At 49.4% G+C, this 12,674-nt stretch overlaps 1 protein-coding gene across 5 annotated transcripts in view; it reads left to right on the top strand.

Annotated features, from left to right (window-relative positions):
* PDE4A (phosphodiesterase 4A) overlaps positions 1 to 12,674 on the top strand; it is a 546,547-nt gene that overhangs the window by 444,395 nt on the left and 89,478 nt on the right. The window contains exon 1 of one of the 5 annotated variants that reach the window (XM_053299526.1): positions 3,801 to 4,051. The exons of the other annotated variants lie outside the window; for them this stretch is intronic. Coding sequence (XP_053155501.1) covers positions 3,915 to 4,051 — 137 coding nt within the window. The 5' untranslated portion in view covers positions 3,801 to 3,914. Of the gene's footprint in view, positions 1 to 3,800; positions 4,052 to 12,674 lie in introns of those variants that run through there. 5 annotated transcript variants of the gene reach the window in all.

The following is a 12,674-nucleotide window of genomic DNA, read 5'->3' as shown; positions in this document are numbered from 1 at the left end:
TGACTCAGTGGCAGAGCCAGGAAATTAGCCCAGGCGTCCTGGCTCCTAGCCCCCTTCCACTCTTCTTTCAGAACCAGGAGGTAGCCAGACGGGTCCACAACACTGGCCCCCTGAGATCTAAGTAAATGCACTCCACAAGTTCTGTGCGTATCCTCTCTGATGATGATCTGGAATGAGTTTCCCCCTGCCCGAGAACAACGGCTCCCCAAGAGGAGTTGGAGACGCTGCTTTAGACCTAGAATCAATTTTTTAAAGGCTAAGTTTCAGTTCTGGTCCTCCGGAAGACGCAATAACAGAGTGCCTCTGAGCATGTGCAGAGTGCCTTTCCTCCGTCACCCTAGTCCACCCCCAACATTTGGGGAATGCAGGGCAGGGCTTCTTGGTCAGAAGCTGTGGCTTCACAAGGCTCCTCCTTACATGTACGCAGATTAAGCCACGAGCTCATCATCGCTCACAGGCGTCTTGTCAGAGGCTTCTTCGAAACTGCTGAGCCAAGCCCAGGGTATTTCCTGCTGCTGCAGAAAGAAGCACAGCTCGCAGGTGCAGCCAGCTCAGTCCTCTCACTTTCCTGAGCAAATACGCAAAGAAAAGACCCACCCCTTAAGGTGCCTCTCTCGGGTAGGTGATATCCCAGAGCCTCTGGTCTGCAACATCCTCAGGGAACAAACGCAGCAAGTTTGTGAACTGGGTGGCTAGATCAGGGCCCGGCTTCACACAGAAGAGAGGGGCATGGCGGAATTGTTGCCCACCACAGTGCAACTCATCAGCCTCCCCCCACCCCCGCCCCACTCCTGCACCCCCATGCCTTCACAAGCAATCAGCTTCCCACATGGTGGATCGCTGGATTGCATGGCGTCTATGCCAGCAGCCAGATACCTCTGGAAAATGCACTGGCAGGAAATGAAATTGCTGTTTATGACCACCACCACCCCCGTTGTTTGTCCCCAGCATCTGGTGTTCAGTGGTATGCTGCTCCCGGACGTGGAGGTTCCATTTAAGCTGTCACAACTAATATCTGTGCTTTGACTCGTTCATTGTGGTTCTCCGGGAACTGTATGAAACACTCAGGAATCAAGGGACATCTCTAGCCCACTTTGTGGGGTCTTTGAGGTTAGAAAAACAGTGGCCACATGAACCCACACCTTGAATGTTGTCCGGTGCAGTTTCAAATGTGTTTGGGGGAGGGAGCAGGTGGGCTGAAAATCTAGGGTGCGTTTTCCACTAGGTTCTGTATACAGCAGTCATTCAAGGGATGTCCCCATTCATCCAGGCAGGCAGCCACCACTAGAAGTACAGAGGCAGCCCTATGACAGCTAGGCTCCCTCATGGGGGAGAGTTTAGACGTCACCATTGGGTACATAAGTGGGTGGGGTATGAGGCAAGTGTCTCAAAAAAAACCTGAACTGGAAAGTTTGGAACTGGACTCCAGGAAATTAGAAGAGGTTCCTTTCACTCTTTTCTTTTTCTGTATCCTCATTGGCTTCCATCTTTCCCATTGTTAGGAACATAACATAGGAACATAGGAAGCTGCCATCTCCTGAGTCAGACCATTGGTCTATCTAGCTCAGTATTGTCTTCACAGACTGGCAGCGGCTTCTCCAAGGTTGCAGGCAGGAATCTCTCTCAGCCCTATCTTGGAGAAGCCAGGGAGGGAACTTGAAACCTTCTGCTCTTCCCAGAGCGGCTTCATCCCCTGAGGGGGAATATCTGACAGTGCTCACACATCAAGTCTCCCATTCATATGCAACCAGGGCAGACCCTGCTTAGCTATGGGGACAAGTCATGCTTGCTACCACAAGACCAGCTCTCCTCCTTGTTGTTGCTTCACCATTTGTGTCTTTCCCCATTGGCCCATTGGTCTCTGCTCCAGACGGAAGCCTAATGATCAGAGGGAGTAGCTGCCGGTGTTCCAGGATGTTCCAGGTTTTATATGCAAACTTTGTGACATTTTTGTGGATATTTGAACAGTTTTGTCATTTTATTTATTTTATTTAACATATTTGTATACCACCCAAAACGCAAGTCTTAGCTGGCCTGTTGGGAAATTACAACAATATATGACTCCAGACAGTGGCTTGTATCTAGAACAGGTGGTGGAGGGTGGGGGCAAGTGCCCCCAAACAAGTAGTTTGCCCCCACCACCACCACCAGCCACCCATTTCTGTTTCAGAAATCTCACTAAGTGGAACACAGCTCATCCATCCATAAATAGGTAATGGAAGGGAGAGTTGGAGGAAATCCTGATACCTGCACCCGTTGTTCAAACGGAAGTGCTATTCCGCTCGTGCAAACATTAGGATCCAGCTCACAAGGGATTGGTTTCATGGGGTGGATCATGCTTTGTCACTTTTTTTCTCTCACAACACCTGATTAACATGGAATTAACTGCCAGGAAATGTGGGAATGACCATTAGCTCAGAAGACTGTTTTGGTTTTAAGGGTTTTTTTAAAAGTGTTTCTGAAAGCAGCTCAGAAAAGCCCACGAAGAATAAGTCTATCAGCCACAATAGCTCTAGGAAACCTCCATATTCAGAGGCAGTATGCCTTTGAATACCAGATGCTGGGGTAATGGCCGTCATCTTCATGCCCTGCTTAGAAGCTTCTTAGATGCATCTGGCTGGCCACAACTGGAAAGAGAATGCTGGATGAGAGATGGAGCTTGGTCTCCCCTTGACCCAAAGCAGTTCTTGTGTTCTTAATTAGCACGCCACCCACTGATATTGTACGAAAGAGTGGTAAAATCAATGCCATTACCATTCTTCAAATACCACTATTGTGCATACTAAAAATGACTTGTAAGTGTATTATATATGCAGTATATAGAAGTATATTTAGGGTAACAAATGGTACTTAATGGACAACTAATATTTACCATCAGTGCAGAGATTTGGTATTTAAACTCTCTGAATGTTCAGGTGTGACCGCTGGCTGATACTAGATCCTCCCATGGGGCAATCACCCTCAGCGTGCTAAGCTTTTTAGCAATGAATCTAGCCAACCTATAAAGATGGGCCAGGGCCAACCAGTGTCTTGCAGAAGGCCTTGAGGGGGGTGGCACCAAGTGTGGCAGAGCACGCAGGGCAGTATCTGGCAAGTGTGTCGAAGGCAAGTTGTTGCTAGATTTGCCAAAGGGGTTCAGAGGACTTTTGGTTCCAGCTCTGGGGTTCAGCTTTTGAACAGAAGGAGCCTCACCGTCAAGGGCAGTCAGTCATGCTTTGCAACCTGTTAACCCTGTTCCTCAAGCCCCGCATCTTGAAGGCTGCTTGGTGGGAAGCACACTCTGCACAGGCTCAGTGGCACACACATGCGTTCTTTCACATGTTCCGGGACGGAGCCCTGGGCCTGGCATTGAGAAACAGTATTGGGCACCAAGCCCCCAGCAGCCTTATCCCTGCCTCAAATTAAGGCCTGAGTTCACAGCTGACCTGGAATAACGTGGGCAAAGTGACCTGGAAGAAGTGCAGGCCGCAGAAACAGGGGGATAAAGAAGCACCATTGGGACCCGCCCCCCACCCCCCGGGATTTACTGTACTTCCAAGTCGCCACGTGAAGAAACGGACTGGAATAGTGGCAACTGGTCACGACACGCAGGGATGAGAAAAACTGCCCGTGTAAAAAGCCCCTCTCTTCAAGGTCTAGAAGGCCTGCCTGTTTCTCCTTTGCTCCTGCCAGTGGCCCCCACCGACCGACCTTCCCGCTCGTCGTGGCGGCGCCCAGGGCGCTCTGCGGGACACCCCGCGTCCGAAATCCAGCGCCGGGCTTTGCAGCTCGCCGCTCCGCCCAGCCCCGAGCGCTGCTGCCCCGCGCTGGGAACAACTCACAGGCAGCAGCTTCTGCCGACTCGAGAGGAGTTGGAGGTCGACTTCGAGGGCTCTTTTCTTCCCCCATGCGCGGCTTCCCTCCCGGACTCTTTCATGCCAGCCAAGGCCTTCGCGGCGCCTCGGTTCCTTGGGCTCCCGCCGGCTCACCAGCGAGCCGTCGAGGCGGACATGCATTTCTCCTTCAGTGAAGATGACATTAGGAGGCACCGGCTGCTGGCGAAGTCGGTGAGGTCGGTGGCTTGGTTTAGCTTTGGGGCTGCGGGGAGGCGCGCCGCCGCTTTGGCTTGCCTGGGACGGGCTAGCAACCCCGTCCTGCAGGCGGCTGCTGCTGCTGCTGCTTCCCGGGCTTTTTGCGGGCGGGGGCTTACATGCGGGGCTCACGCAAAGCCCGCTTCTGCTGCCGCGGGCACTGGATAGCCCCGCGGCGTCCAAATGCTCCGCCCGCGTCCTCTGCGGCGGGGATTCCCGGCCAGGCGCCCCTCTCGGACCACATGCTGCCTCTTTGGAAGCCCGGAGAGTGTCCCCGAGTTGCCTCCCCAGCCTCCTTGCTGGCATTGGCCGCCCCGGCGGGCGCTTGCCAGATCAAGCAGCTGTTTCTTAGCACCCATCCACATTTCCACGAATTGTAATGGGACATGACCGTGGATTCTTCTGGTGTGACATTGCAGTGGGTGCTAGGTTCTGGCCCCTGGCAGCAAATACTGTTCCGTGACATCCACGGACGTTTCCAAGAGTTGTGGCCCCACACGCTCTGCAGCCTGGACCACAGGGTTCCCTGGAGGACACCTGTCCGATTGGGAGCTGACTTCCCGGATGCTCCTAGTAAGATTGCCTGACTTTTTGCACTGTCTTTCTGGTCAAGCCAGCCCTGCCCCTATAAAGCACAGAAGGAATGGCGCTCCGTGCCGGGTTTGTGGTTTGCGTTTGCCCTGGCCAGAAGCTGCATGCATGCTGTTGCCTTCTGCTTTAGAGCTGCCATCCCGATACTGACTTTTCTGTTACTAGGATTCATTTTGAAACAAGTCCCGTTGAGATCCCTGTTCTTTCTGCAAGAACTGATGTTTTTTATTTTTATTTTTTGCGGGGTGGGTGGGTGGGTGTTCATCTGTCTGTCTGCTTCTGGTTTTGATCTTGTTCTGAGAGGCGCCACCTTTTTCCTGCACACATGCTGGGCAGGAAGCCTCCAGACCAAATGCAAAGGGGATGTCTGTCTGGCACTGTCTGCCATAAGGCAGAGGAAAGTCACATCTGTTAGGAGCAATTGAGCAGGGTAGCTTACACTCTCCCCCACCCCAGCCCCTACTCTCTGCTTAAAACCTTTGGGAATGCGTGTACAAAGAGCTTTCACTTTGCCTTGGTTTCCCATCAGATCTCCTTTTCGACGACTGCTGCTGCCTTCCGTGAAATGCCCCCCAAATAGTGTGTCAAAGTTGGCATTTAGCGCCCATGCAATTTTTGTGTGAGGTTTGCTCCGTGATACAGAATGTCCTAATAAAACGGCCCTTATTTTAGGGGTCATATGAGGGCAAAGGACAAGATCAGAGTTATTGCAGCTGTTTGTCTGGGCTTTCTGTGGCACCATGAACCAGGCTAAAAGTTAATGGCTAGACAGGCACTGACAGCCTCAGTCTCCAATTGTGGTCCAGTGGGTGAGAGAGCAGAGTTGAAGCCCCACCTCAGCCCCATGAACTCACTGGGTGGGCTTCTCAGTTCAAGTCATCGTCTCATAGCCTTAAAGTAAACTGTGCCGTTGAGTCAGTGGTCAAGTGAGTGTCAACTCCTGGTTCCCACAGAGCTCTGTGGTTGTCTTTGGTAGAATACAGGAGGGGTTTACCATTGCCATCTCCCGCACAGTATGAGATGATGCCTTTCAGCACTTTCCTATATCGCTGCTGTCCAATAATTCTCCATTTATCTAAAAGGAAAATATTAGACACCATCGCCTGCCTTACAAGGTTGTTTGGATAAACAAGAAAAAGATCAGCAAACACTCTGCAAATCCAAAAGGGACTATGGGCAATATATAAAAATAAATATATGCTGCCACCCCCACACATGTAGCTGCAGTGTTTACGAACACACTGAAGCCAAAGAGGCCTTGTTCCGCATTTGGTAAACTTGCAGGAGCAAGAAAATAAGAAAAATAAAGCATGGGTGCCCCTCCACAAGTGAAATTAGACTCCTCTCCCTCCCTAAAATCCAACAGCAATGCAGAATTTCAGCAAGAGACGATAGAGAGGCATGTGTGCAGGCCCCCCTACTCTGACAGCTCCCACCCATATCTGCCCAATGGTTTATTGGCAACAGGAATGGGCCAATTCTTTTTGCTGCCCTAGGCACATTAAAATCTCCCCCCTGCTCCCCCTCCCAGTCATCATCATTCTGAGCTGCATAACAACAGGACAACAAAGTGAACAAGAGTTCACTCTGACAATATTGTTTTATTTTTATTTTTAGTGATTGTTGCTTCTTTACTTCCTTACCTTTATAACCGTCTCTCTGGCCTGGGATGCTGAAGGCTCCCAGTTCAGAGGGGTAATCACCCAGCGAATGAGCTGTTAAGCTACAGTGCCTTTTCCAAAGTGCAGGCAGCAGATTTCTTTCCAAGACAATTGTACAGCTGAGGTAGGCGGCCCTGGGTTTCTGGCACCCCGGGTCACGTTCCTGCAGCCAGCAATGGTGTGTATGTGTTTTTGTTTTGTTTTCACTTTTTGGGTTTTTTTTATAATTTCTCAAAATTTTACAGATACAGTTAGAAAACAACAGAAAAAACAAGACAAAGGACTAACAATCATGAGACAATTAAACACAGAAAATGACTTTTAAGGGTTAAGGCAGCCTGCCATTACAGTAACAGGAGGGGCTTTGGAATTCAACCCTCCCACATCCACCAAACTCTAATCCCCAGGACTTTGCAGGGGGGCAGGGAGCAAAAGCAGATTTCAGCTTTATAGGACGAACCACTCCTAGTGGGGTGGCTGCATAATCTGTGCAGAGAGATTGTGTGACATACATTTTCATGGTCCAGAACCCACTTTGTTAGCTGCAGTAACAGCAAGCAGAACCTGGGCAGAATGAATTCATGGGTGTGGCAGCAGTCTCCACCTTCCATCCAAGTAGAAGTGGAGCTAAGGGTGGGGGCATACTGGTGGCCTGAACCTCTTAAGGGGGTGAAAGAAAAATAGCCACGATTCTGTTCGTTCTCTCTCTCTCTGTGTTTAATCAAGTTGCTTGCTCTTCATGAGACGTGGCCTAACTTACAGGAGAGTCTGAGGAGTGTTCAGTTTTGCCCTGAGGACAAGGAAGTTTTCCTGCTCAAGCCCCATTGGAATGAACAGGAGCTGTGCAAGAGGACTTGCCCGGTTCCCATTCATTTCAGTGGGGATGGTGATCCCCTTTTATCTTTTGGAAAGAGCACTTGTGTTGTGTTGATCATGATGCAATTTATGCAGAAGCTGACCACTTTGTCTGACAGGGCTACCTGGCACTCCATAATCTTCCTGGCACTTTCTTTCCCTCGCTGGGGTTTTTTTTTTTAGGCTCTGTGTCATTAAGGGAGAAAGGCTCAAGTTTGTTTTTTATTGTTGCCTCTCAGGCTGCTGTGAGAAAATGCTCTAAAGCTGCCTTGCTAAATGGCCGCTTGGTTGGGAGTAGGTCCCATTGAACTCTGTGGAACTAGGTTCTGAGTCAAGGTGCATAGAGGTGCCCTGTACAATGGGATGAGGTCTCGCCTCAAGGACCTTAATCGGAGACTCATCCCAGTCTGAATCAAGTTGCTGGAGTCTCTTGTCTCTTTTTCCTCTCCCTCTCTAGCAGCTTTCTTTGGCAGCCACATAAGGGAGTTGTCATTACTGTGTTGCTTGCCCAGCCTGGCAGGGCAGAGAAATTTCAAATGGGAAACCAGAGATGGCGAGCTATATTTAAGCTCTCGGGAAGCAGCTTGGTGTGTGCTAGTCGTGCACCCCAATCTTCTGCACTTTCTGGTTTCCTTGGGAACATGCTACCCGGCCAAGGCGCCTGTGCTGCTCTTTATTACTCCTGTCGGACTTTTGCGCTGAGCCGCGCAAGAGTGTTTGCTTTGGATTCTTGTGAGCGCGAAGCGTACGTGAAAGGCTCCGTTGGTGCCTTGTTGTAGATGTGGGGAAAGGCTGCTGTCCCCATTTGCTCCTGCCTGACCCCTGGTGTAGGTGAGGGGTGGCCGTGATATCCCAGCCAGCTGGGAATGGATCTGAGATCCCACTTGGCTTATGCCCAAGAGAGCTCATGACGCACACAGCTGTGACTGCTGCATTCTCTGTGGTATCCCATTAAAAGGCAGGCCCAGAGCCAGAAATTTTGTGAGCGTATGCTGGAGCATAGTAAGTCGGTGCAAAGCCGTCGTCTGTTATGTTTAGAAACATGCAAGGGACAGCCGGCCATTTTCAAGGGAGTTGAAAGAGACATCGCTTTCCGTGGCAGGGGTGGGCAGCCTTGGCTCTCCAGGGCGCTTTCCAGACTAGCCGCTCAAAAGAGGCGGAATGCTCCGTTCAGGCAAATCACTTTCAAAACGTAAAGCCTGAAGGGGGAGCAGTCTCACGAACAGTAACAACCCGAAAAAACAACACCTTTTTTACGCCGGATAAACGACACCTTAGCACTAAGTCACAGCGATTAAATTCGAAGCAAGGCATCTGACATATGAACAGCACCCTGGCGCTTTCGTCGGGACTACAGTGTCGCGACACAGGAAGTGTGGAAGCATACTCCAGAAATGTGTCGTCACCCCCGTTGCAGGGTCTAGTCTGGAAGGTGCCCAGCTGTTGGTGAAGTACAACTCCTTCTGCCTGATATATGTATCTCTAGGTGGTGTAAAGGTAAAGTGTGCTGTCGAGTCGGTGTCGACTCCTGTGGTTGTCTTGGGTCGAATACAGGAGGGGTTGACCATTGCCTTCTCCCGCGCAGTATGAGATTATGCCTTTCAGCATCTTCCTAGATCGCTGCTGCCCGATAGAAGTGTTTCGCATAGTCTGGTAAACATGCTAGTGGGGATTTGAACTGGCAACCTGGTGTACATAATCCAAAATACAATATAACAACAGAATAAAAAACAGTTGGAGCACTTTCACAAAATAAAACAATTAAACAGTTTAAAATTAGTTTTAATTAAAAGCCTGAGAAAACAGGAGTGTCTTAAGGGTCTTTTAAAAGCAATCCTAGATGGAGAAGCTCTTATTTGGACAGAGTGCGCATTCCAAAGCCCTGGGGCAGCCACGGAGAAGGCCCAGTCCCGAGTCGCCCCCAGACGAGCCAGTGGCAACCGTAACCAGACCTCTCCAGATGATCTTAATGGGTGGCAGTTACAGTTCAACAACAACTGGCGTGCACAGTATCCTGTCTCAGGGTATACCTATGGATTTCTCCTGTACCCTGTCGAACAAGGTTTGCAGGCATACAGATGTAAAAACCTGTTTACCAAGCCCAATAACTGAATCACTGTACCCACCATAAATAGAAATTCCTCTTTCAGATTGCCTTCAGATCTAGCAATATGGAGGCGAACTGCCTGTCTCTGGCCTGATTTATTACATTTTTTAAAATACACTTAAAATAAGTGGCAAATACTTGTTAGTCAACCCATTGTCTTGCCACTCACTGGGAGCAGGTTTACTTATGGAGCAAGTAAACCTGGGTAGAATCCTTCCTGCATATTGTTTCCTTACATCTCCCTAGGTAAAAGGACTAGAGGCTTTCTTTCCTTTTGTAATGAAAGCTGAAAATGCCAGGAAGGACCGGGAATAGTGGCCAGGGGGATCGGCAGCCCTGTGGCTACAACCCTGGAGAAAGGCCTTGGTGGTCTACCAGCTGCTATTACGTTTTCAGGATGGTCTTATGCTACCATCTCCAATGAGCCACCCAAAGGGGCCGTAGCTCAGTGGTAAAGCACACCTCCTTGGCACACAGAAGGTCCCAGGTTTTAGTCCAGGCAGCAGCGATAGGAAAGATATCTGCCTGCCTGGTTCTCCTCTGGAGAACTGCTGCCATTTGGGTTAGGAAATCTGCCTTGGATTCTTGGCAGGAAGATTCTTGGTGTAAGTCTGTCTAATGGTAGACTATTTTGTCTCACAGTCCGACTTGGTATAAAACAGTGTCTTAAGTGGTCAGCAGGTAAGGGCCAAAAGCGATACTCTTTGCCTACCCCTGAGCTGGTTTGGAAGCCAAGGAGTCTGAGTTCTCCATTCTCTACTCCTAAGGATGTTGAATGAGATTCCTGGCTTCTTTGCTATCTCTGCTTTTGATCGATAAGCTTATAACCGCCCTGTCTGTTTAGGAGCAAAAGGGAAACCATAAGTGGAGTCGTGAGGAGAAGGAAGTCAGATTCCCCGATTGCTTTGCTAGATTCTTTCCCCTTTGACTCAAAGCAAAGCATTAGGATTTGCACAGTAGTTAACTTTCAAGGTCTGACTCCCACACACCCAAGTCCACGTGGGAGTGCTGTGCAGTGTTGCCTGATGCATGTGGACAGAACTTTTCCTACTCAGTGTCGATGGTCTTGTTCCAGCATGAAACTTTCATCTTCCCTATGTGGTGCTAGCAGAAGGTGTGAGGCTTGCACTCCCATCCTATGTTTAAGCCTGAACAAACCATTCCCTGTCCCATTTGCAGTACGGTTGCCGTGGAGACCTGCCTAGCGTCGCACCACTGGTGCAACTTCCTCCCCAGTTCTGCAGAGCAGCTCCCCAAACAAAAAGTTTGTATGTCCTTTTAATTATCCCCGGGAGTATTATCTGACGGAAGCAGGACGCAGGGCAGAAGTCCGCCCAGGAGTGTGGTGTGTAGCAGTCTGTTGGGAGCAGCCTTCTGCCCATCCCTCAGCGAGAGTCTGTTTATTTCCAAAAGCTGTCCTGTAGTCCTTGTGTAATGCTCATTAGCTGGCATTCTGACTCACAACACAACCATAGGGGTGTGCAGGTTTTCTTAATGCTAATGTGTGCGTGATCTTCTGTTGAGTCAAATGCGTCCCCTCGCCCAGCCCCGACACGCCACACACAGCAACCCACCTTATGTACATGTTCTGGCGCTTCAGTGCACACTCATTCAACATAAACATAGAAGCACCGGAAGTTGCCCTCCACCAAGTCAGACCATTGGTCCAACCTGCTCAGTATTCTCTACACTGACTGGTAGCAGCTCTCCCAAGGTTTGAGGCGGGATGCTTTCCCAGCCATCCCTGGAGATGCCAGGGACTGGTTCTGGGGCCTTCTGCATGCAAAGCAGATGCTCTTATCACTGAGCTACTGCCCCATTCACATCAACTGCTTCCCCCCACATTATGCACACATTTTCTCTCTTCCCAAGCACTCAAAGGCCGATTCATTGCCCCTTCCTGTAAATCCTTTACCTCAGGGTTTCTTAACCGTGGGCCCTCAGATGTTGTTGGACTACAACTCCCAGAATCCCCAGACATGGCCTTTGTCACTGGGGATTCTGGGAGTTGTAGTCCAACATCTGGGGGCCCAAGGTTAAGAAACCCCACTTTACCTAATATGATAACATGCCCCAGCTGACTGGTTTGTGTTGGGAATGTTCACTATAGGCAATTTGCTTACTCGATTGCTATGACGTAAATGCTGAGGGGTTTTCATTATGGGGTCTACAATCGCTCTGTCATTAGCAGTGTCACCTGCTGAACTATCAGCTCTAGTTAGTGGGTTCAGGGTCCCTGGACTGAGTGGAAAAGCTGTTCGTATTCACGCATCAAGGAGGCCCCACTGGGGCTAGGAGTAGGCACAACAGCCTACGGATCTAGTTGCTGATTGCTCTCTGAGGGAGCTAAGAGCATCAGAGAACCTGTTTACTGTGTGTCCACATTCCTCTAGTGGCTTCTGATCCAAAGCCTTCTGCAAATATTGTAGCGTTAAGCTTCACGGCTATTTTCATTCAGAAAAGTGGAAACAGGAAAGTCAGAAGGAGTTGCCTGTTTCACTTTCAGTGAGTGGAACATAAGGGTACTTCTTTGTAGACAGATCTTTATTTCGGTCATTGACCAGCAGTAATAAGGATACTTTGGTATTTCTATGCACTTGCGCATGTCCAAAGTGATTCACATACTATATCTTCTTGTAATCCTTATAGCAACCCTGTAAGGTTTGTCAGCATTATTCCAATACTGCAGGTGAGGGCTGAGAGTGAGAGAGAGTGCTTGCCTAAAATCACTTTAGTGAGTTCATATCCAAAGTGAGATTCAAAGCAGGGACTGACTGATTTGTAGCTCAGTTTCTTAACCACTGCACTTCAGTAGAAGATGATTGTGGGGAATCCATAAATGCTCTGCTTTGGACTTCCCTCCCAAAGCTGGGCTTAGAACAGGGCTGCTTAACTTTGGCCCTCCTGCAGATGTTGGCCTACAACTCCCATAATCCCTGGCTATTGGCCACTGTGGCTGGGGATTCTGGGAGTTGTAGTCCAAAAACAGCTGGGGGGCCTAAGTTGAACAGGCCTGGCTTAGAACATTGGAATCCTGACCTTCTGCCACTACTGTCTTCATTGGCCCTAATTGAGCCCTGATCTTATATGCTGTTAATCTGTTGTCCTCCAAGACTGACTAACATCTCAAGAGTCCTGGCTTTTTTCCTCCACCACCACCGCACCCCAGGCCCTGCTCTTTTTGGCAAGTGTCTGGGTGAGAAAATGATTATGGTTTCAAAGTCCTCCTCATGCTGTACCAAGTGTTGCATTTCATATTTTTTAAACCTAAAAATGCAAAGTGTGGTGATTATTATTATTACTAATATATGCCTCTTTTCAACAAAAAGTTCACACAAAGTGGTTACAAGAAACACATGTTTGCAAACACTTGTATCATCATTTAGATGT

This window comes from Hemicordylus capensis, chromosome 2 (assembly GCF_027244095.1).
Source record: "Hemicordylus capensis ecotype Gifberg chromosome 2, rHemCap1.1.pri, whole genome shotgun sequence".
NCBI lineage: Eukaryota > Metazoa > Chordata > Lepidosauria > Squamata > Cordylidae > Hemicordylus > Hemicordylus capensis.
The sequence above is the reverse complement of the archived record's forward strand: the minus strand, read 5'-3'. Positions and strand labels throughout refer to the sequence as shown.